The following is a 23,162-nucleotide window of genomic DNA, read 5'->3' on the forward strand; positions in this document are numbered from 1 at the left end:
TTGGATCTTCCAAGGACATTGATCCCAGACACAAGCCAACATTGTTTTTGAAATGGATAAAAAAGGCTGACATTAAACTTCTGGAATGTTCTTCCCAAAGCCCCGACCTAAGCCAACCTTTTTAGAAACGAACAAGTTTATCTGAACTCCTCCAATTCTGGTCAAATTAGCAGAATTATTCCAGAAGCTTGTTGATGACATGGGGATAAACATTTAAAAAAATATGTCAGAAGCTGAAGAACTACATGAAGAACAACAAAAAACAAATAATCAAAATGAAAATTCCTTGGCTTTGTAACCCTAGCCCTTTTCTCACAAGTTAATTAAAAAATTTAACATACCTTCAAACTAAAGTGCAAAATTGAAAATCAGTTAATTAGTTAATCTGTTTGTTTATTCATTAATCGTGTGTGTTATGTGTCAGACAGACACTTAATCACACAGTCAAACCGCAGTCAAACAAAACAAAATCATGTTGTTTTTTCAGGATGATTCCAACATCAGATCAATGATAAAATTAGCCTCCTAACCACACTCATTTATCTGTGCATTTAATTACCACAAAACAATATTCCAAGGATATTCCTTTATTGTCCGAGTTTTGCTGGTTACACAGAAATAATTTGGAAATAAGTTTAAGAGTTTGGGTGTCTAAGTAATTCAAAGCGCATTAGAAGTATTGCAATACAAAACTAGGTATACTAAGAGAAAACAAACAATAAAGATGATACATATAAAATATCGTGTAATCAGTGGCATAAAATTATATGATAAAAACATACAAAGAAGTTTATGAAAAAAATATAATCTATTAGTATTTACAGATTTAATTTTTGTATTTGTAATGTTACAAATGTATCTGGTGTATAAACTCAATATTTATTTATCTCAAAATAATACAGAATTACAGCATGAGCAACTGCCCAGATTCACATCTGAGCAAAGGAGAAAAACTCATAACTACAACATGCACCTGATAAAAGTATTTATTGGTATGTTGTTTGGCTTGAATCTCTTGATTTACAAATCTTCCACTGATTTCTGTCATAGTCAAATGGGTAAGAGTCATCAAAAGATTCACATTCGCTTATAAACGTAGATGACTCTGCCACAGGATGAACAGTGGTGCTCCACATCTTGACAGGAATCAACGCAGAATGGGATACAGCAGCAAAGAAAGCACCTGTAGGTGGAAAAAAGCACTTGTAATGTTAAGGTTTTCTTAAGATCAAATATGTGTCTCAGCTCTTTTAGAGTTTTAGCTTGAAAATCCTCTACCTAAATGGTTGTATTTACCCAAAGAAGACGAGGCCTCCACAAATAGCCCACGTCAGCAGGCCCGGGGTGTGTTGTGTCCTGGTGATCACTGCCTGGTGGCAGTGAGGACACACAGTTTGTCCAGGAACATCTTGTAGCCTCGGTGTTACTACAATGTTAGTCACTGAGGAACAGAAATGTGTAAAACACAGAATAAAGGTGTTTATTCCTATTATTTCTATTAACCTTTGTTTCCATTTTAAAATTCAAAGCACAGTCGAGCTTCATAGACTGGCTTTAAACTGACTATCAAACTGGCAGTGAGGATCTCATGTCTGTTGCATCTTGCAGCAGACATTTGCAAGATGCAGGCTGATGACCAGAACTCTCCTGCAAAGGAAAACCAAACAACCCTCAAAACTTCCATAAGGAGCCACCTTATGTTGATTGATCTCAAGCCAACTTCCTGCAGCTGGCCTGCTCCTATTACTTAACTATAACCAAACCCAGTGTGGTTTCAAATCATTCGTCAAGTGTGTGACCCTTCACTTGCATTACTTAAGTCAGTGGAAATGTGTTCCCCATCCTTGCCTTGTATCAACAGCTAAGACTCGACATCACCACTGGAGGGTGCAAGTAGCAAGCAGTAGTGGTTGCAGTAGTAAGTTGTGGGTGGAAAGGGGCTTTTTTTTCAAAGCCTTTCTGTTGTCTTGTATTTTAAAGTAATGAGCCATTCAAGCACTAAGGTTTCTAGTAGCAGATGTCCAGCACAGCATAGACCAGTAATATAGTCTAGAAGTAGAAGACTACTGGTATTAGTAGTAGTATATAACTGTACAACTGTGACATAGTTAATGTTTTACATGTGTTTAACACACAAATGTGGCTTTGGAGTGAATTCTTATGCATCTATTTCAAAAGGCAGGACTCAGGATGTGACTGCACATGGGGTGAACTCTGAACAATTGCTTTTCCCTGTAGAGAGGCTACAAACAAGCCTATTCTTCAGATCAGTTTGATATGAGACCAAGAATTTCAGCCAGTGTCTACAGAGGCAGCTCTGTTCACTTTACACGCTGGAGCAGATGCACATTCATTTTTTTAACAGCTTTTTAACAGCTGTGAGAAGTTACACTTTAACCTTTTAATGTTTTTATTTTCCCATGATGCATATTTGCATGCAAGAGTTCTGAGAAATCATACAAAGACACGTAGGTGTACTTTACAGGATCAGGTTGCCTCACCTGTTGTGACAGGTGCACCCGGTGCAGGAGCAAAAACACCGCCTGTTAAACAAAGTACACAAGTCATCACAACAGGGACGAATATACATACGTAAATAAGTACTTTACTATACTGTTTGAAGAGAACTGTCACTCTATAATTTATCTCTTTAATCTTTAATCTCTTTCATTTGTGTATTTAAGCAAACACATAACAACAAAGGTTTATTAGAATATTTTGGTATAAAAAGCAGGAATAATTTGTGAGTGCAGACACAGACCTGGCTGATATCCTGGAGGAGAAGGTGCTGGCTGAGGGTACATCCCTGGTTGAGGGCATGTCCCTGGTTGAGGGTACGTCCCTGGTTGAGGATACGTCCCTGGTTGAGGATACGTCCCTGGCTGAGGATACGTCCCTGGCTGAGGATACGTTCCTGGCTGAGGCATTCCTTGTCCATAGTCCAAGGGTGGGCCGGGGTAAGGTGGAGCTGATTCCTGTGGTGGATATCCTTTTTCCATCTTCAGAAATGTAAACTGAAACTGAATAAGTACAAATAAAAACTTAAGACGTATTGATCTAAGTTTTCTGGCACTGCAACACAGTATTTGAGATTTGTGTCACTTTCAATGAGTGACGAGGAACTTGTAATTTGCTTTGTCCAATGCAAACAGGAGGCAAAATATTAATTGCATTTGTTTATTCAAAGGTTTGTGTGTGACAACCAGTTATATGGTTTCAGAGGAAACATTAGCAGATGTTGGTGTGAGCTAAAGCTTTTTAAAAGCTAACCACAGCATCACATAAATATTTCCAGTGGTTGACATCCTTCTAATGGTTTATGAGGTTAGTATCTGACTATTGCTCAGATACTGAGCTCATTACCCAGTGTAGCACAAAAAATATGTTAAGAGGCCCTCCAATCTGTAACCACAAGTATTCAACTCAACTCAACACAATTGCAGTGGCTTAGATACGTAGACAGAAATCCAAGATTCACACTCTTTTGGGGGCGGGGGGGGGGGGGGGGGGGGTGTAGTTTTTCTGCAGTTTATATTATAAATATTTAATATTTAATATAATGCTAGATCCGCCCCTGCACAGTTACCAGCCGTCAGCTACGTAGAAAAGGATCCTGGTGTAGAAAGTAATATTAAATAAATTCGAACTACAGCTTATCAAGGTTAAGCGTGCTGCTGTTGTTCAGCCGCTGGTTTCCTCTTTCTGGCACGAAGTGGGCCAAAAACAAGCAAGAGAGACGAACTTGCGACAGAAAAGCCGATCAGCTGATCATTGATCAGTTTCATGAGTGAGGTAGCAGCAGGAAGGGGAGGGAGAGAGAAGAGGCAGTCGCTCCATATATCGTTGTTAAGCTTAACGCGGGAATGCTTTACAAACATTCAGAGATGAACTTACACACTTGCTCTACTTCTCTCTGGGATCACTTCCTCGGAGATGAAATGCTGGTTTGGTAGTGAGGCTACAAATACACACAGCCTCTATCACGTGAGCACACTGCTCCCACGTGCTACGGTTATGAGCTGAGTCACGCCAGTGTTGCAAGTTTTGTGAGGTGCTTTTTTGATATTTAAAGGATCGGATTACATTCTTTATTTCTCTCCGATATCCGATCCAGTAACGTAGGTCAGTATCGGACCGATACGTAATATCGGATCGGTCCATCTCTAGTTGAAACTTATCATAGTAACTCCTGAAAAAAAGATTAAGTAAAATTGTGGTTCTGTATGAAAAGTAACTGCCCCATTAACCTAACAAATGGTTGTGCCGCCCTTGGCAGCAGGAACTGCAATCAAGCATTTGAGATAACCTGAACTGAGTCTTTTACAGCACTGTGGAGAAATTTTGGCCCACTCTTCTAAGCACAATTGTTTTAATTTAGCCTCATTGGAAGGTTTCTAAAATGAATAGCCTGTTTAGGCCACACCAAAGGATCTCAACTCAACAAAGTCTGGACTTTGACTAGACTGGGCAATAATCTTTATTGTCTAGAGCTTCAGCCTATGAGCTGAACTGGAAATTCTCCTTTAGGATTTTCTGGTAGAGAGCAGAATTCGTGTTTCCATCAATTACAGCAAGTCCTTCTGATGCAGAAAAACAGCCTCACACCACCACACTACCACCAACAAGTTTGACTCTTAGTGTGAAATATGATATTTCCCATAAGTCTCGAGGATCATCAACATGTTTCTTGGCAAATCTGAGACGAGACTTCATGTTCTTTTTGGTCAGGAGAGGTTTTCTCCTTGAACTCTCCCATGGGTGTCATTTTTACCCTATCTCTTTCTTATTGTTGAATCATGAACTCTGACTTTAACTGAGCTGAGTGAGACCAGCAGTTCTTTAGATGCTGTGCTAGGTTATTTTGTGACCTCCTGGATGAGTCTTCAATGCACTCAACCACTCCTGGGAAGGTTCACCACTGTTCCAAGTTTTCTCCGTTTGTGGAAAATGGTTCCAAAGTCTTCAAGCCTTAGAAATTGCTTTGTAACCCAGACCGAAAGATGACTGTTTCATGGCACGATGTGTTGCTTTTTGAGGGGTTTTAGCCTATTTCACATCATCAGACAGCTTATTCATACAGGCGCAGGTAGTTTTGAAGAACTTTATTCCCTTTATAAACAAAGTCATTACTTTAAAAGTTATATCTGTCTAATATTAAAATGTGTTTAATGATCTGAAACATGTAAATGTGACAAATATGCACAAAAATAAGAAATCAGGAAGTGGGTAAATACTTTTCCATAGCACTGTATATATAGCGCAGTCATCTGAAGTACTAATAACAAAGAAATACTCTCTCCAACATAAGCAAATACCTTAATGATAAAAAAGTAATATTTACTAAGTGTTATTCAAGGGCTCAAGTAAAGTGGCTCCAAAAATGTTCTTCCTGAATGTTACAATTTTATATAAAATACTATGAAAAAAACTCAACTAAGACGGGTTGCTCATATAGTTGGTGTGGGGGTTTTTTGTTGTTGTTGTTGTTTTTTGTGGTTTTAACTTTGACAGTGTTTTGTATTTTAAAAATTAAATCTTAATCCACATCTACACAGAGCTGAAATGAACTGAAGTACCAAACAGGAAAGTAACAATAACGAAGCTATGCTACTGTGTAACACATTTACTTAGTTTGTGAGACATGATGCAATCTGGTTTGAATGCACTTTACTCAGTTTGAGTCCTGTTGTACATTGACTACAGATTACTGGTCTTAGTCTCTTTTTATAATACAGAGCCTACATTGTGTACCGTGGGCTGGTCAGTGTGGTAGGAAAGAGGCCCAGTCAGTCCAACCAAGCCTTTCTGTATCTTGCTCTAAATCCATCCTAAATCAATTACAGAGAGCTACAAACCACATAAACTAATGAGGCGCTGTCATTCCCCTGAGCACACCCTGTGCACCTCATCCAGTTTTGTTTGAATGTTCTTTCTGAATAAGCGTTAGTGTTGATGAAGCTATGAAGCATAACTACAGAAGAAATACCTTTTTTTCCATTTCTGTTCTACAAAAGTACATAAAAAAACAGGCAGTCTAACTATGAACCAGGAAGAAACTCATCCTTATTTGACAGCAAACGTAAAACAACATTAACTTACCTCTTATCTCACCAAAAAAAAGTTTTTTCCTGGAGCTCTCTGTCAGTGCCTGAAGGGGAAACACAGTAAAACCACAACAGGAAGGTCCATACAGAGTACCGATGGACACGACTGCTACAAAATCTTGTAAACCAACGGAGAAGAAGCGTATTTCCTCAGTCAGCTTTGAAAGGCTTTTGAGCTGTGGATCTGTTAGTCTTCACTCTCTGTTTCCCCGTTCGCTCCCTCCTCCCCTCATATGTAACTGGGTGTGTCAGAAGAAGAAGAAATGAAGAAAAGCATTTCCCTGTTCACTCAGTTATTGTTTAAACAACCCATAAAAAGCACAGCCATAAGATATATGTGAGCACAAATATGAAAAGACAGGGAGAGTGTGTCCCGCTGCTGAGAATGAAGTGTTCCTTGTTTACCACAATTCGTCTTATCAGTTTTAGCCTGTGTCTACATCCCTGCCTACGTGTTTAAAAAAACTACGCACGCATAGAGTCCGATAACAGCATGAATCATCTCACTTAACATCTGGAGATCAAGAAACAAGATTTATTTTCATGTGAACCGTTTTTGTTTTGTTATTTTCTTAGACTTTGGTAGTGTAAACCAATCAATGCATGGTACAGCTTTTGGTTTCTGTATTCTTGTTTTTTTTTGCCTACATCTGTGGTTTCCTGTGGTTTTGACTTCCTCAGTGAACTCAGTAAATGAAAACTTATGTGGCCATATTTTCTTTCACATCCAGCCTTGCTCTTTAGAAGCACAATGAGAAAACTGAATTTCGTAAGGACATTCTCAGTCTTCCAAAACAGTTTGAATGTGCTGACAAAAATGTGCTCAACCAGATTTACAATACAAGAAATAATGTTGTACTGAATAATAGAATAGCAGCTATATAAATGCCTGCTATTCTATTATATATCCACTTTCCTCTCAGGTGCTACGTGCTTTTACATGAATATTTGTTTCTCATTTCCTGCATGAGTGTTGTACGTTTACTTCCACATTTTTGTGATTGCTTCCATTTGCCCTCTAAACACATCACTTTGACACACCAAGGTCTTGCGATATTCAGGAAAGGACACTGAGAGGTTCACGGGACTGTTACAATACCATTACTCATCACTTCTGGAAGACACTGCAGTGTCCGAGTATGAGTGCAGCCGGCCTGACCAGTGTCTGCTTTCAATTTATGACCACTAGAGGTCAGCGTAATTCCAGTGTTGCAACACTGTTTTTTATTTCCTCTAAACTTAGGGAGCAGTTCAAGCATCCTTCAGACTGGAGAGTGCGCCAGCACACAAAGAGTATCTCAAGCATCCGGTAATTGCAACATAGATTGGTATTTCTTGGGAATCAATTCCAGGCTTAAAACTAGTGTGATATCAGGCTTTAATATAAGAAATGTTCCTGTTTCGTGCCATCAGACAGCACTAGATTGCTTTAAGCAGAACAATGATTGTTCATTGACCATAAACAAAGGTTTGCATACTGTAGACTGTATTATATACTAATCTTGAAGTCCATCCATTCATTTCCTTCATTACTCAGGGCCACAGGTGAGCTGGAACCTATCCTAGCTGTTGGAGAGTAAAAGGCGGGGTACACCCTGCACAGGGCACCAGTCTGTTACAGGGCTAACACATAGAGACAGCCAAGCTTTCAAGCTCACATTTACATATGATCCATTTACAATGGTCATACAAATATATATTCATAAAGTAACAAAGGAGTAAACATTTGCTTTTTTAAAAAAAGAAAAAAAGTGCGAGGAGCCAGACATGTATAGGACAATCTAATCTAGCGCTACTGGTCTGAATGTTAGTGATGTGCAACACCACTAATTTCCTTTCCGATCCGATACCAAGTAAAATTCAGGGTGGTATCGACGATACTGATCCGATACCGATACTTTGTACAAAAACTTATTTTATTTATTGTATCTCAAATTATAGCGTCATAATGATTACAGGACATCAGATTACTTGTTCTTATCACTTAATAATGCAGAATTCATCATATAGAAATAAAAAACTTGAATTTGTGCACTATTTGAACTCCTTGCCTGCCTGCAGCACTAAAGGACTCCGTGAGAGACGTTTGTCTCACCCTAGCAGCACCTGTCTCTGTCCACTCCTCCTCTTCAGTTCGCCTCAACATACGCTCGTAATATTCTGTGATATGATTTACTCTGAGGTGTTTGACAAATTTGTGGTGTTGCCACAACACCTCACTTTCTTGCAAACCACGTCTGTGGATGTAAAATACGCACATAACTCCAGTTACGCTCAGTCATTGTTCTGAGTGCGCACGCCAGAGGCTGCGACACATTTATACAGCCGTATTTCGCACATGACTAGTAGTAGTAGTTCCTTCTAATGTAGACAATCCGAATGAAATAGGTTCTTCCCACTGTGTACAGTGGCTTGCAAAAGTATTCACCCCCCTTGAACTTTTCCACATTTTGTCACATTACAGCCACAAATATGAATCAATTTTATTGGAGTTCCACGTGAAAGACCAACACAAAGTGGTGTACACGTGAGAAGTGGAACGAAAATTATACATGACACAAAAAAAAGATTTCCCAAGCCTTGAACATCCCACGGAGCACTGTTCAAGCGATCATTCAGAAATGGAAGGAGTATGGCACAACTGTAAACCTACCAAGACAAGGCCGTCCACCTAAACTCACAGGCCGAACAAGGAGAGCGCTGATCAGACATGCAGCCAAGAGGCCCATGGTGACTCTGGATGAGCTGCAGAGATCTGCAGCTCAGGTGGGGGAATCTGTCCATAGGACAACTATTAGTCGTGCACTGCACAAAGTTGGCCTTTATGGAAGAGTGGCAAGAAGAAAGCCATTGTTAACAGAAAACCATAAGAAGTCCCGTTTGCAGTTTGCCACAAGCCATGTGGGGGACACAGCAAACATGTGGAAGAAGGTGCTCTGGTCAGATGAGACCAAAATGGAACTTTTTGGCCAAAATGCAAAACGCTATGTGTGGTGGAAAACTAACACTGCACATCACTCTGAACACACCATCCCCACTGTCAAACATGGTGGTGGCAGCATCATGCCCTGGGGGTGCTTCTCTTCAGCAGGGAAAGGGAAGCTGGTCAGAGTTAATGGGAAGATGGATGGAGCTAAATACAGGGCACTCTTGGAAGAAAACCTCTTGGAGTCTGCAAAAGACTTGAGACTGGGGCCGAGGTTCACCTTCCAGCAGGACAACGACCCTAAACGTAAAGCCAGGGCAACAGTGGGATGGTTTAAAACAAAACATATCCATGTGTTAGAAAGTCCAGATCTAAATCCAATCGAGAATCTGTGGCAAGATCTGACAACTGCTGTTCACAAACACTGTCCGTCTAATCTGACTGAGCTGGAGCTGTTTTGCAAAGAAGAATGGGCAAGGATTTCAGTCTCCGTGCAAAGCTGGTAGAGACATACCCTAAAACAGCGGTCTCCAACCTTTTTCGCGCCACGGACCGGTTCATGCCCGACAATATTTTCACGGACCGGCCTTTAAGGTGTCGCGGATAAATACAACAAAATAAAACTAGTACCGGTACCATAAAAAAGAAGATTTATTCATAACACACGTGAAAAGACCCAGGAATACCGAGTTAACGATAAAAACGATAACAAAATAACGCTCAAAACCGATAAAAACCCTGAAAACCATACATTTCACACCTGAGCCTCAACTCTCGCGGCCCGGTACCAAACGACTCACGGACCGGTACCAGTCCGAGGCCCGGGGGTTGGGGACCACTGCCCTAAAAGACTGGCAGCTGTAATTGCAGCAAAAGGTGGTTCTACAAAGTATTGACTCAGGGGGCTGAATAATTAAGCACACCCCACTTTTCAGTTATTTATTTGTAAAAAATGTTTGGAATCATGTATGATTTTCGTTCCACTTCTCACGTGTACACCACTTTGTGTTGGTCTTTCACGTGGAATTCCAATAAAATTGATTCATGTTTGTGGCTGTAATGTGACAAAATGTGGAAAAGTTCAAGGGGGCCGAATACTTTTACAAGCCACTGTATGTTCTAGAATCAATTCTCACATTAAAATATCGATATGTAAATGACTGGTATCAGAGGAATCGATATTTCAGGATCGATCCGCACATCACTACTGAATGTGGCAAGTGTTTCACATTTTTGCACTGAAATCAAATCCTGGACAGTTTAACAATGAGCAAGTAGCTGCAGCTTGTTTGTGATTGAAAATAAAGACAAAAAAATAATGCCTTGTTTTACTTTATTTTATTTTAATTTACTTACTGAAAGTTAGGGCATAGTATATATTATTCTGAGGGAAAAGTGAATTTAACCCCTCTGACTTCCACCCATGTTGCAACAACTGATTCATAGTGTCTGTCATAATCACACAGGAAGTCTTGCAAAGTGAACCTGTTCACTAAATGTGATTTTCTTTTCTTCATCAGATTCAACCCAGAAGGTATTTATGTCTCACCCTGGGGTTAAATCAGTGATCTTTTTCTTTTTAGGTGAATGTGTAAACCACTATGTTACTTCATTCAGTGCATATTTTCACAATACTAACTTATCTCCCCAGGTAAAAAAGCAGATAAGAGCTCTATTAAAATATTATAGTGTACAGATCATAAAACAGTGTTGGAAAGGTTTAGTCATCAAATTGAGCTACAGATGGAAATTGCTCCAGTTTTAAACAAAGTAAGATCAATTACAGTCCAAATACTTTCATACATACAAAAAACAGAAATGGAAAATATGTCAAACAAAATTAGAAAAATAATGTGGTGTTCCTTTACTTAAGTATATATTCAGACAAACACTCTTGACACCAAGGTTAATTTAGGATTACAGCATCCATCAACAGCAGAGCAGGGCAGGAGGCAACTCCCAGGGAACGTTTGCACAGATTTGTGTCCACGTTTGTGATCTCAGAACTCAGGCCCAACCATGGGACTCAATGGACGGCAAGCATAAGTGTTTGTTTCTGTTCTAAGAACAAATGAGCTTGTGGTTCCTCTTCCTTCCCCTCACTCACACGTCTAATACAAACACACAGTGGGTGGGTGTTGGGGTTTATTTGCCTGCGCTTGGTACATGGCTGGCAGTGATTGGTTTAAGCTGCACATTTTTCAAAAGCCACACTGACACAGTTTCACAGAGCTTGATATTGTTTCCTCCAACATCTCTAGAAACTAACATTTAACAAAATCCCCAGTGATTTGTGTCTTTTTCCATTTTGAGAACATTTGAGGACTTTGTGGCCTATGACCGTACCCCTGGGTGCTTTTCAATGATAAGTGGTGAATAGTGGGAATGCTGCGACCTAACTTGACCCAGCGATCATTCTTGTTGCTACATGTTTGGCCTTCATTTTCATTGGTTTTTGTTCTATTGTCATGCTGTGAGCTGTCATCTCAGACTGAAACTTCCTGCAGTCTGGGTAGGCTAACTGTGAATGAGAAACTGTTTACTTGGAGTAATGTATTTGGGTGTGTATGTATCATTTTGTGCAGATGTCGTCTTTAGCTCAGTTACTCTGTCATTCAGAGTTCTGGTTTTGGGGGGATTTTTTTTTTATTGAGAACAATGATAAATACACTCAAGTCACAGGGTTGCTTCCACATCCATTTTTAAACAATCACACTTTTTTTGCTGTCGCTAAAGTACTCCGGCTGTGCATTGGAAAAGCCGCAGGTTTAAGGATGTAGGCCAAGTTCAGGTCTCAGTTTAATCAGCGTTCATAGTAGCTTGTACTACTGCGTATGCAATTTTAAGCAAAAGTGACCTGATAAAGACAAAGAAGTCAAGTTATCTTTCCTGTTGGGGCCTAAGTGGCCATGCTTGGAAAGTCTCTCTTATCAGCACAATTCCATATTATTATATAATTATTTTTATTTCAAATAGTTTTCTATTGCTCTATTTCCTCTATTTTTAGAGGAATAAACTTTGTATTCAGCATTTCTCCCATTTCTAAGATGCTTATTGTGGGGCCAGGATTCTGTCTGGTGCGCATTACAAGAGTAAGAGGTCATCTTTTCACATATCTGGCATTAAAATAAACAAATGAAGTTTGTAAGTTATAAGTTTAATATCAATCGTGTGAGGGACCAGTTTACACACTGATTGTTTAATGCAAAAATCAAAGCTAAAGTTTGTTATTATGTTGTTATGTGATATTTGTTTTAAATGTGTGCTCCAGTATCTGATAAAACGATTAGCTGTTATTGTAGCCTCTGTTCTGTTCTGTCATCAGTAGGGATCTCTCTCTCAGCCACACATTTCTTGTGAGAGTTGTATGTGTTGACTTTTTTAAACTAGAGCCAATGGAAATTTGGAGCAGTGTCTCAGGATGATCAGTGGGGGGTAAAATCATAAAACAGTGCTGTCCCATGTAAAGTGAAATACTCTGTAACCTTAGTTATAAAGTATAGTTGTTGTAATAGATTATTATAAGGGAGTGAGAACTGAATCGATGGGATTATGTAGTATTCAGAACACTTTCCCAAATATTTAAGGGATGAGTCAGAGTTAAAATAATAGCTCTGTGCCAATCCTGCACTATTTCAACACAAAAGTTGATCCATAAAATCTTTCATCTACAATCCTGTGAAAACATGTTTTTTCACAGGACTCTGTGCAGTCCTGAGCTCCCCATGAACCAGTAGCTTGTAGAACAACCTTTAGCAGCAATAAATTTAAGTCACTTTCAGTATGACTAATTAGTGTCCCGCAACATGGAGGAACTTTGCCCCTCTCTTCGTTACAACTTTGTTGAATTTTGCAGGCACGGCTCTCTGAAGGTCCCACCGCAGCATTTCAGTCAGGCTGAGGTCTCGTCTTTGACTCGACCATTGCAGAACCTTGATTCTTTCCTTTTTCAGACATTTTGTTGTCGATTTGCTGCTGTGCTTGTGATCATTGCCCTGTTGCATTATGGGCAAGTTTTAACTGTTGGTAGATGACCTCACAACTCAATGAATGCAAGCTGCCCAGGTTCTTTAGCCACAAAACAAGCCAAAATCATGACCGCTCCACCACCGTGCCTAACAGCTGGTATGAGGAGCTGCTGTAGTGCTGATATGCTATGTTTGCTTTTTCCAAATGTTTCGCTGTGCATGGCTATACATCTCCACTTTGGTCACATCTGTCCAAAGGACATTGTACCAGTATCTTTATGGTTTGTTCATTTAAAACTTTACAGACTTAATCTGAGCTGCCATGTTGTTTTTAGAGAGAAGAGGCTTTTTCCTGGAAACCCTTTCATATCTATTTAGTCCAGAGAAGTCTGTGATATGGCATTGCTCCAGACTAGCAACAAAATCTCTGCTTTTATAGAGGTGCTCTATCTGGAGATCAGATAATACAGGCATCTAATTATCCATACCTGGTTGTGATTTACCTTCTTAATTTCTACTGATAACTGAGTTGCTTGTGAGCTTCATAAGCAGCACAAATGAATTCAAAAGCACAAAAATAATCAAAATAAGCAACATCAGCTTCTAACGTTTTTGTTATCAGTTAAATAATTAAGGTTTTATAGGATTAGTTAAGTCTCCACTTAAGCCATCTACGTCCACTGTGAGCGACCATCTTTGAACAGAGGCGGTGGTTTACAACACCAACTGTCTGCCATCTATAATCCAGTTTTGAGTTCCCTCCCCAGACGTCTTAACGCCCACTCACATCCTGGGCCATCTGACCTTAGGAATTCGCATGATAATGTGGGGCCAGGTTTCACAATGAGCTCACCCGAAACCCTGGCTGATTGGGACCCACACCCAGTTTCACACCTTGGCTCACGTGATTAGGTAGAGGATCATCAGGGGGTCCTTTGTCCCTCTGCGCGGGGTTACTCCCACTAGGTTTAAATCTGGGACTCTCCACCATTTGACCTTACAACTGAAGAAGCTTCTCGGATGAGAGGTGAAACGTCTTCAAGCAACTTAAAGAAGTCCAGACGCTTTTCTTTGCAAGCTCCTCTGACTACGATGACCTGGATGACTGAGAACCTTCACAGACTTAAGTCTCCACTGTTTTACCCATAGACTGTATATAAAGATGGATGTTTTCTCTGGCTCTGAAAAATGAAGCTAATGTGAAATTGGCTTAAGCTCTTTCTCAGTGCCAACAGGGGGAAACTGTGTTGATAATAGAAATAAGTTTGACTGTGTTGAAGCTCACTTCATAAACCCTATTAAAACAATTTAAACTTTAACCCTGTAAAACTTGAATTGACAGGAAGTTCTTTTTCTTTTAATTAACATTTTCTTGACTAGCCACTTTTTTTAAATTGGGAGATTAAATATTAATCTGCATATATGAGTTTTAACTTGTATTATATTTGCTATATCCAGAAGTTAATGCAATTTATTGCTTTAAAAGGTGGTGGGGGGGAGGGGGAGAGGGGCACTTGGCATTAAAGGGTTATTTATCTAACAATTGTAGAAAGAGGTCTCAGTCTCTACTTGCTGTTCTTTTTCTGGTGCAGCATGATGTTTGTTCAGTAACTTATGGTCCTGTTTAGTGTTGCTAGATAATGACTTGCATGTGTTATGGGGGGGTGGGTTTTTTGTACTGTAGTGTGCTGTCCCTCTGTTCCTGATTTTGGTACAGACCATTCATAACATTCTGTTTCCAAACCCTTAGATGCCGATGCAAAACTCGAGGCTTCAAGCTGGGACTTCACTAACCGATGAACAACATTACTGAACACTGACTGCATCCACAGGCTATAAGTACTGTCCACGTTAAAATGTTAAATAATTTGTATAAGTTGCACAAAAATAAGGTTTGTGTCGTGCATTAATAATTGTGCAAGAATTGCCAAAGGTGCTTGTTTGTGTCAGCAGCTGAGAGTTACTTGCTGCACTTGCAGTAAATCTTGAATGTTGGTTTTCTTTGCAGTAACTCAGATTTTTTTAAAATTATTCAGATAAACAGAAGTATTTTTTCACAATATAAAGCAACTCTTTCATATTTCTTTGAAATAATCCTACTTTACATCTGTAGATAAAACAATATGCCATGTTGCTAAGGACCATTTCCTCAGCTTCTTGTAACATATTAACATATTTAAGCTGTTAAGGCCTGAACATGCCACTAATTTAGAATTCGTAATGGATGAACAATAGGGTGACTAGAGAGTGTCAGCAGGTGTAGTTCCTGTTATACCTAACAGCTTAGTCAATAAACCAACCCCTCTACAGTGATAAGCAAATGTGAATGTCATACATTTCTGCAGCTTTGGATGGGAGGCAACGAGGGAGCGGCCGCAGTTTCCACATACCTTCAGTTACATTCGACAGCATTTCTGCTGAGACAGAAACCAAACAGCTTCTACATAGCATAATAATAATTTTGAAGTGAGAAAAATAGAAGAGGTGCTAAATTAACAATAGATCCAGCTGTAATCTGTCTAACGGCTTACAGTCAGCATGGTTACGGTGGACTTCAAGACACTCACAGCGCCGGTGGGCATTTTAAGGATACTGGCAGTGGTCTTAACCTGCATCTCCTTCAGCCTGGTGGCATCACTGGGCCACATTTCTGTGTCCTTCTGGGCCTGGTGCATGTTCAGCTGGTGTTTCTGCTTCTGCATCACCTTCCTCGTGCTCCTCCTGGAACTGACAACTCTAAATACAAAGCTGCCCATCTCCTGGGATGACTTCACTGCTGCATTTGCCATGTTGGCTACCCTGATGGTATGTGTCGATTTTTATTTTTTAAACTCCAATGTCATTTGTCTGTTCTTGCTATAGCTGTTGCTGCAGGTTGTATGAAGGACTAGCCAGCTTTCTTCATGATCACTGCCACTGAGACTTTGCTAAAGAAAATAAAAGTGTTTTAACCTGAACTTAAATTTAAAGGTTTCATACGGCTCAAACTACTTTAAGTACAATTAAACTACTTCATGAAAAATAAGAGGCAGATTACTATGTTTTTAGAGATAGACATATCAACACCCTAAATGATGAGTTTAAAAGTCCCATGGTAGAGCTTTATTTTTTTTGCAGCTTTATCAATAATCTATAACTTGTTAAACTGAGTGAAACACTAGAAATCAGTCAAAATCAACTCTGAGTATCTTAAAAAGATTCCACCCTTTCTTCCACACAGATGTTCACAGCAGCTGTGATCTATCCATATTTCTTCGTCTGCTCTAGCTGCGGCAGAGGTATTGGTGCCAGTGTCACGACCTGCTTGGCCTTCATCCTCTACGCCGGTGAGGTGGGGCTAACTCGGGCCAAACCTGGTGAGATCAGTGGATTCCTTTCCACAGTCCCAGGCCTCCTCAAGGTTTTAGAGGCCTTTGTGGCCTGCATCATCTTCATCTGTTTGGACTTGACCGTTTACTCTATCTTCCCGGGACTCCAGTGGTGCGTTGCCGTCTACTCCATCTGCTTCATTTTTGCCCTCCTCGTCATCATTTTTACCATCGGCCGCCTGCTGTCTCTCTTCCCTGCGCCCTTCGACAAAGTCTTGACGGTGTGCAATGTGCTGGCAGTGCTGATGTACTTCACAGCTGTGGTCATTTGGCCATTTTATAGCTTTAGGAACAATTTAGGCACCAATGATTTTTACATAGTCATTACTGTGATGACCTGCTTGAACCTCATTGCTTACATTGTGGATACAGTTTACTCGTTTAAGCTCGTCTTCTTCGTCAGCAGAACATAGGTTGCAAAAAGTCAGCTTGAACTTATCTTTGATTGATTGATTGATTGATTGTATGATAGTTATTTTTATGATGGTTTATGTCATTCTTTTACTGCAGATTTCATATTAATTAGAGTAGCTTTTTTTAACACGATTTTGCATTTTTTGAAGCGTTAACGTAGCTGTGGTTGATTCAGCGTTTTTTTTTTATTCACGTTCATGAGCCTGTAAAAGTACCGAGTAGGAAACTCATTCAGTGTAGTTTCTTACAAATCTCACCCTGATAAAGAACACTAAAATCCAGTCATTGTGGTTACTGAACGTTATTGAACAAGCCTACATACCCATATGGTTGTTTTAGCACCTCGGTAATAAAGTATGATAAGTAAATCTTAAATAAATACCACTTTCATGGTTTCAGGGTTAAATAATGAACTCCCCTTTGAGAATGTTTGCAAAGGTGTGTCCAAGTGTGCATATCCTGCAATACACACAGCTATGGGTTTCGAGCTAACAACTCCACTCCCTTTTTTCGATTATGGGCATGGAGTAAGTGAAAGAGAACAAAAAAGAGCAGACTTAAGAAAGTTTTTTTCTTGTTGTAGTTTTTTTTTTAAAGGCTGTCTTTAGCTGTTAAAGAAAGAAGCTGCTTTGTTTTGTCCTAATGATTTAACTGCTGATGATGAGCTGAGCTGTCGAACGGCTCCTCATTTGTGTTTACACAGGAAAAGAATTACTGGACGTTTACTGCCAGAACAGGTTTATTTAGGTTTGTTTATTCAATCCAAAGCTCTAAAGCCAGTTGGAACAATAATCAGTAACCACTTTGCTGTTTGATTAGTCTACAATGGTTCTGGTTATTCTTTCAGTAAACAGTGAAAAATGCACAGTTTAAACTGGTTGTATTTGGATTTTGTCCAAACAGTAATAAAACATTATTTTTATAAATATTTTAAAGTTTTTAAAGATGAAGCACACCTTCACTCAGTGTCACAAAATAAAAATTTTCCTTAGTAAATCTATTACTTAAAGGGAGAGTACAGGATAAGTACTTTTCCATTTTAGTTTTCTTTTAACGGACCATACGAACCATAAAAGCAGTTGCTCAAGGTTAGCCCAGTTTGCTTATCAGAGTATAAGTAATAAAACTGATAACCACTAGCATATTGAAGCGTAACCTTTCACCCATCATGTACAGCAACCCGCATACAAAAATGGGAACAACTATGAAAAGTGATTGTATGTAGTAGTATGTAGTTTTGTGAGCAATGAGAGATTTTTGTTTTTGTTTTTTGTTTTTTAAAAAAGGAAAAAGCTACAAAATGGAAAAACTGGAGAGGAAGAGACCACATGGGTCACATCCACATTCTGCATCTGCAGATTTAATGTGTGTTAAAGTACCGTAGTGATTGTGTGTTCTTTTAAATGTATTCTTATAAATGTACACTTTTCTCTGCTTCTTTGTTTTGTGGTTTGTTTAACGTTTTCTTACATTTTAAATATTCCATGAATGTTTAAGGAAATGAATCATATGATGTCCAATGTGTTAGTGTAAATGGAATAGTACTTATATAACAGTACTTATTATCTATTCTAACCCTCATTTATCCAACTTTTCACACACATTCGTACAAGCTCTTCATTCTATAGCACCTTTTGTAGCTTTCACGCTAACACTCACACGGATGCACCATGGAGGGAACTCCGGTCAGTGTCTTCAGTGCCTTGCCCAAGGATAGTAGCCAGGGATTTTACCACTGCCACCCACTAAAATTTAAAAGCTCAATAACATAACTTAGTGTCCCAAATTGCTCTCTTTTAACTACACAGAAGCAATAAATCAAGTCAACAAAACTACAGGAAAAAAACGCATTTGTTTCTAGGATATGACCTACACCCCATCACTATGCTGTACTGAGCTGGGTTTGTGCCAAAGACCAGAGTCCAGTGTGGGTTGCGAGGCTAACATGATAACGCTCATGAGTATCCAATCAATGGCGTGAAACAGGGGTCATAAACAGCTCAGATAAGCCCAGGATGCTCTGAGTGAATGTGCACCACCACTTGCGTTTCTGTTTCAAAGAACACACCTGCTCTGGTCTTTGCCTTCATGGACATCTTTAGCTGCTATCATTTAAGCTGGTTTCAAAGTCAAAGGCTTGCTGTACACTGAGTACAGTAAACTGACTTGGAAAACCAAAGAATACTTTTTTTTTTTAAGGTCAAAGACACTCATCCTGTCCAGACATGGTGAATGTAGATGTCCGATCCCTTACCCAGCCAGTGGGGATCATGCGAATAATGGCAGCTATCCTCACTTGCATGTGTTTTAGCCTGGCGGGAGCGGCAGGAGCTAATTCATCTTCCTACTGGGCGTGGTGCATGTTCACTTGGTGCTTCTGCTTCTTCTTCACGTTTCTGATTGTCATCCTGGAGTTCACCACCGTCAACAGCAAAGTACCTTTCGCCTGGGATGACTTCACTACCGCCTTTGCAATGCTTGCGAGCGTCATGTGCCTGATCGTCTCCATCATCTACCCCACTTTTTTCACTTGCAAAACCTGCCACCGTGCTATCGGTGCCTCCGTGGTCTCCTGGGTTTGTTTCGCCACATATGCAGGTGAGGTGGTCTTAACACGCCTTTATCCTCGTGGGGAAACCAGCGGGTTCCTCTCCACGCTGCCGGGGATAATGAAGATGCTGGAGACCTTCATTGCCTGTCTCATCTTTGTATCCCTGGATCAAGGCCAGTACACTGGTAATTCAGGAATCCAGTGGTGTGTGGCTGTGTATTCCTTGTGTTTTATCTTTTCCATCATCATAATCCTGCTCACCCTCGCACAGCTGACCTCCTACTTGCCGATCTCCTTCGACATGGTGGTGATTGTCTATAACATTTTGGCAGCAGTGATGTACACGACAGCTATGGTGATCTGGCCACTCTACAGTTTCTCTAACAACAAACAAAGACCCCCTAACTGTGGTCACTTCTGTCCCTGGGATAAGCTGGTGGTGGTCACCTTCATGACAATCTTTAACTTTATTGTTTACACCCTGGACGCTGTGTACTCCATACGTCTTGTGTTCTGCATCATGAATCGTGAAGACTAATATGAAACAAAACATGCTCTGTGTTTGCATCACTCTTAATAGAACAAGGTTATAAAAGTGTTTCAATTTTTTATAAACTTGTGTTATACAGCTGCTGACCAAATAACGAATCCAACATAGTCTATTATAATCTAAAGTGCTGTCTTAAATAACTGCATAAAAGAAATGTAAAGTACCAAAACATACTCAGTTAATGATTAGATCTGTGGTATCACTGTCGTAAGATCTAAAAACAAAACAAATATCTGAGTGGAACTTTGGATCCTCAGGTGATCGAACAGTACAGGTAATAATGTTGAGGTCATCTATAGCTCTGCTGCGTCGTGTAGTCAAATTATATGCCAAATAAAGGTGGGTGTGTTCACATTCATCTTTTTACTTGACGGTGTCACAACTTTCTGATGAAAGGAAGAGTTTGACAGTTGACATTTCGCTGTATAATAAACACGGTGGTTATTTTTCAAAAAAAAAAATGAAGGCCAAGAGCAAAATGTTATTGATGTACTCTTGAGTATTAGCGTAAAGCCTGACTGATATGTTATTTGTTTAGGCCGATACCGATATCTGCTGATTTAAAAAGTCTGATATCCAACATTGGATGATATAAATGTAAACAGATTTCAGCCAATAACTGCATATTTGCTGTTTGTAGTTTATATACTTGTTTACATTCTGGCCAGTCAGCTGGTTGTTGTGTTTGTGGCAACTTTCCTGTTGCCAACAAGAAAGTTACTGAATGCCCTCTGCTGGTCAAACTTCTCGGCATGAAGACTCGTGCTGCATGAGTGCTTCTCCAGTCCCTTGGTTACTTTTTAATTTTCATTTACTGGCCAATATAAATGCCAGTACAGTCAGATCGACATTTAGATAACGGTATCTCCTTCGAAGGTGAAGGTCGATATTGCTACCTTCATGTAGAACCAAGTATCCTGCATTGAAAAGTGAAAGCAAAAGTCTAGTATCATTTTGTTTGTGCTGAACTACCTAAAAATGAACGTGTCCTAGTTTCAACAATAGTAATCTACAAACCAATGCGTGACATTGACATGTATGTTCATCTTTTAGATCCAGTTAATAACAACTGTTTCCATGTTCCCAGACTTTCTGCTATTCGGGTGTGGTCACCTGAATTATATAATAAAGACCACATTTTGTTCCCTAAATGTCAAGCCAGTGTTGCAGATAAATATATAATAAAACCAAAATCCTTAGTGTGCAGCACAAACAGGAAAATATAAACACTGAAAGGCAAACAGACCTGTCACTGAGATGGGGCTGGAAGAAATGAGAGAAATACAGGGACTTTTTTTTTTTCTAAAGGCGGAGATGAAGCAGAGACAGCAGTGAGACGGCAAGAAATTTCCAGACCTTGGTGGGATACGTGGGAAAGCCAAAAAAGAAAATGAAGTTGGATTTGTTGGAAGGTGTTTTCTTTCTTTTTTTCCCCCCTTTCTTTCTTCTTTGGAGATGTGCTGGGCAGGCCTGGAAAGCTAGGAAGCAAAAAGTAGGACCTCAGTTAATTCTTTTAAAACAGCTTCATCCAGATCTTACATGTAATCCCAAAAGTATTGTGCTGCCCGGTATACCAATCTGTGTGAGTGAGCTTGGGTCAAATAGAGTAAGTGAAGCATGGAAATTTAGCTTTTCTTCTCATGTCAGTCTGTCAGAAGGAAAGACCACATTTAAGTAAATCGTCTATATATGCCAGACGTGACAGTAAATTGGATTCTGTAAGGTGTGCTTTGATTTAGATTACCGAATGGACAACTCACGATCAACAGTTCACGAGTTTCTTCCACTTCAGGGGGGAAAAGAGGTATGAAAAAGTACACTGTACAATACATCCAAAATGTGCCTTCCTTATTAAAAGAAGTTGCAGTAAAATGTATTTTGTGACTGTATTTACTATTCAAAGCATCTATGTAAAGAGGTGTTACGTTTAGTGTGGTTAAATCAACCAACGCTTTCTCCCTGTGTGTTTGCTCATTAAATACCAGCAGAGTTAGTGGTAATCATTAACTAGTTCTAACTTTTAGTTGGAATACTAAAGTAATACGGAAGAGAACAAAGAATTGTTGATAACATAAAGCAACTGTTCAATTATTAAAGTACAAAACTACCATAGAAAACATAATGCAAAAGAGTTTAACACAATCTTAAGCTGAATTATTATTTTGAAAAATGAAACAAACAGATTCAGTTTAAGAAGCCTTATAGTGCGCAGAGTGCACAGTGAACACATAAAAATACTCACTCAGAATCATATAAATTAAATTATTGAATCATAATTATTGATTTTTGGTGTGTATATATCTCTTTAATGTTGGAGCTACTGAGGTAGGTTTGTGCTCCATTTGCTTGTTGCTAGGGAACCAAGTGCATTCACCCCTGATTGGTTGGCTGTGGTTTCTGGATCAAATTAGTTGCAAAGAAGGTGGTGCACCAAAAACCTCAGAGAGATTGGTGTGGTTGTTAGTAGACTGCCATTCTTGCCTGTAGTTTATGCAACATGTTTCAAAATGTGCAACTTTTCCAGTTTCAAGTTAGCTTTTTATAGTTTCTCTCCTCCTCCTCAGAGAGTAACTGGGCAGTGTTTGTACACAGGTCTGTCGCTTCCATTCAAACTGTCAGTGCAGAATAGTTTGTAATCAAAGAAATCACTGGAGGATTTTTCCTGACTGAGATTTTGGCAATCATTTTGCCCCACAACTCACAACACCCTAAAGCAACCACACAGTCAGGGAGGAGTCGGGGCCTGGGAGGGCTAATCATTTTTCAGGACAGATTGGTGCCATCCCATGCCAACCTTCTGGATACATCCCTGCTTAATAACACTTTAAATCCCACATGTTTACTAAGGTATAATAAATATTCTACACAGTTCTTGCAACATTTTTATTGTTGTATTTGTCAGCTTCATTAAGTTGTTACTAAGGAGTTTTGGCTGTTGATGAATACATTTGTCACCAACACCTAAAGTGTGTTTCTTGTTCCTGGTCTCACATTATAAAGTCAGTGTTTTGTGAATTAGAACTAAATGAATAAATACAACCGAAGTGAACTGAATGGAAGCTGCATTAAATTATATTTAAATTTCAAAATATTGAACTGAACTGAAGACTACTCAAGGCACATATTTGATGCTTAAAAAAAGCAGTTGCTGTATCTTCATGCAGGTTTTTTTTTTCCTTTCTTCATTTGTTTTGTCTCATGTGTCCAAAGAGACTGCAGCTGCAGATTCAAAATGCAGTCATTTTACCACATGCACAGCCAAAATCCAACTACACAACACA

The 23,162-nt window shown here is 39.5% G+C and overlaps 3 protein-coding genes across 3 annotated transcripts; 2 read left to right on the forward strand and 1 right to left on the reverse strand.

Annotated features, from left to right (window-relative positions):
- Window positions 1–975: 975 nt before the first annotated feature.
- Window positions 976–6,289, reverse strand: LOC146633552 (lipopolysaccharide-induced tumor necrosis factor-alpha factor homolog). Its single transcript, XM_085352331.1, has 5 exons — window positions 6,100–6,289; window positions 2,762–3,020; window positions 2,502–2,543; window positions 1,297–1,441; window positions 976–1,183 (listed from the first exon to the last, which is right to left on the reverse strand). The coding sequence occupies exons 2-5, from the start codon at window positions 2,997–2,999 to the stop codon at window positions 1,078–1,080; spliced, it is 531 nt and encodes a 176-aa protein (XP_085208457.1). The 5' UTR covers window positions 3,000–3,020; window positions 6,100–6,289; the 3' UTR covers window positions 976–1,077.
- A 9,247-nt stretch (window positions 6,290–15,536) lies between these two features.
- LOC146633553 (myeloid-associated differentiation marker-like) lies at window positions 15,537–16,779 on the forward strand. The gene is made up of 2 exons (XM_085352333.1): window positions 15,537–15,803; window positions 16,219–16,779. The coding sequence occupies exons 1-2, from the start codon at window positions 15,537–15,539 to the stop codon at window positions 16,777–16,779; spliced, it is 828 nt and encodes a 275-aa protein (XP_085208459.1).
- A 2,226-nt stretch (window positions 16,780–19,005) lies between these two features.
- On the forward strand, window positions 19,006–19,869 carry LOC146633554 (myeloid-associated differentiation marker homolog). Its single transcript, XM_085352334.1, has one exon. It carries the CDS (start codon window positions 19,006–19,008, stop codon window positions 19,867–19,869), a length of 864 nt encoding a protein of 287 aa, XP_085208460.1.
- Window positions 19,870–23,162: the final 3,293 nt, after the last annotated feature.

This window comes from Diplotaxodon limnothrissa, linkage group LG4, assembly GCF_057381915.1.
Source record: "Diplotaxodon limnothrissa isolate DT_005_m linkage group LG4, D_limnothrissa_male_GT1.1, whole genome shotgun sequence".
NCBI lineage: Eukaryota > Metazoa > Chordata > Actinopteri > Cichliformes > Cichlidae > Diplotaxodon > Diplotaxodon limnothrissa.

Bases quoted from the DNA above. Each gene is read 5' to 3' on its own strand.
- LOC146633552 (XM_085352331.1), bottom strand. From the start codon at position 2,999: ATGGAAAAAGGATATCCACCACAGGAATCAGCTCCACCTTACCCCGGC. The intron at 2,544-2,761 runs GTCTGTGTCTGC...TTTGTTTAACAG, and splicing joins TCCTCCAGGATATCAGCCAG to GCGGTGTTTTTGCTCCTGCA. The intron at 1,184-1,296 runs GTAAATACAACC...TTCCACCTACAG, and splicing joins GGAGGCCTCGTCTTCTTTGG to GTGCTTTCTTTGCTGCTGTA.
- LOC146633553 (XM_085352333.1), top strand. From the start codon at position 15,537: ATGGTTACGGTGGACTTCAAGACACTCACAGCGCCGGTGGGCATTTTA. The intron at 15,804-16,218 runs GTATGTGTCGAT...TCTTCCACACAG, and splicing joins CCATGTTGGCTACCCTGATG to ATGTTCACAGCAGCTGTGAT.
- LOC146633554 (XM_085352334.1), top strand. From the start codon at position 19,006: ATGGTGAATGTAGATGTCCGATCCCTTACCCAGCCAGTGGGGATCATG.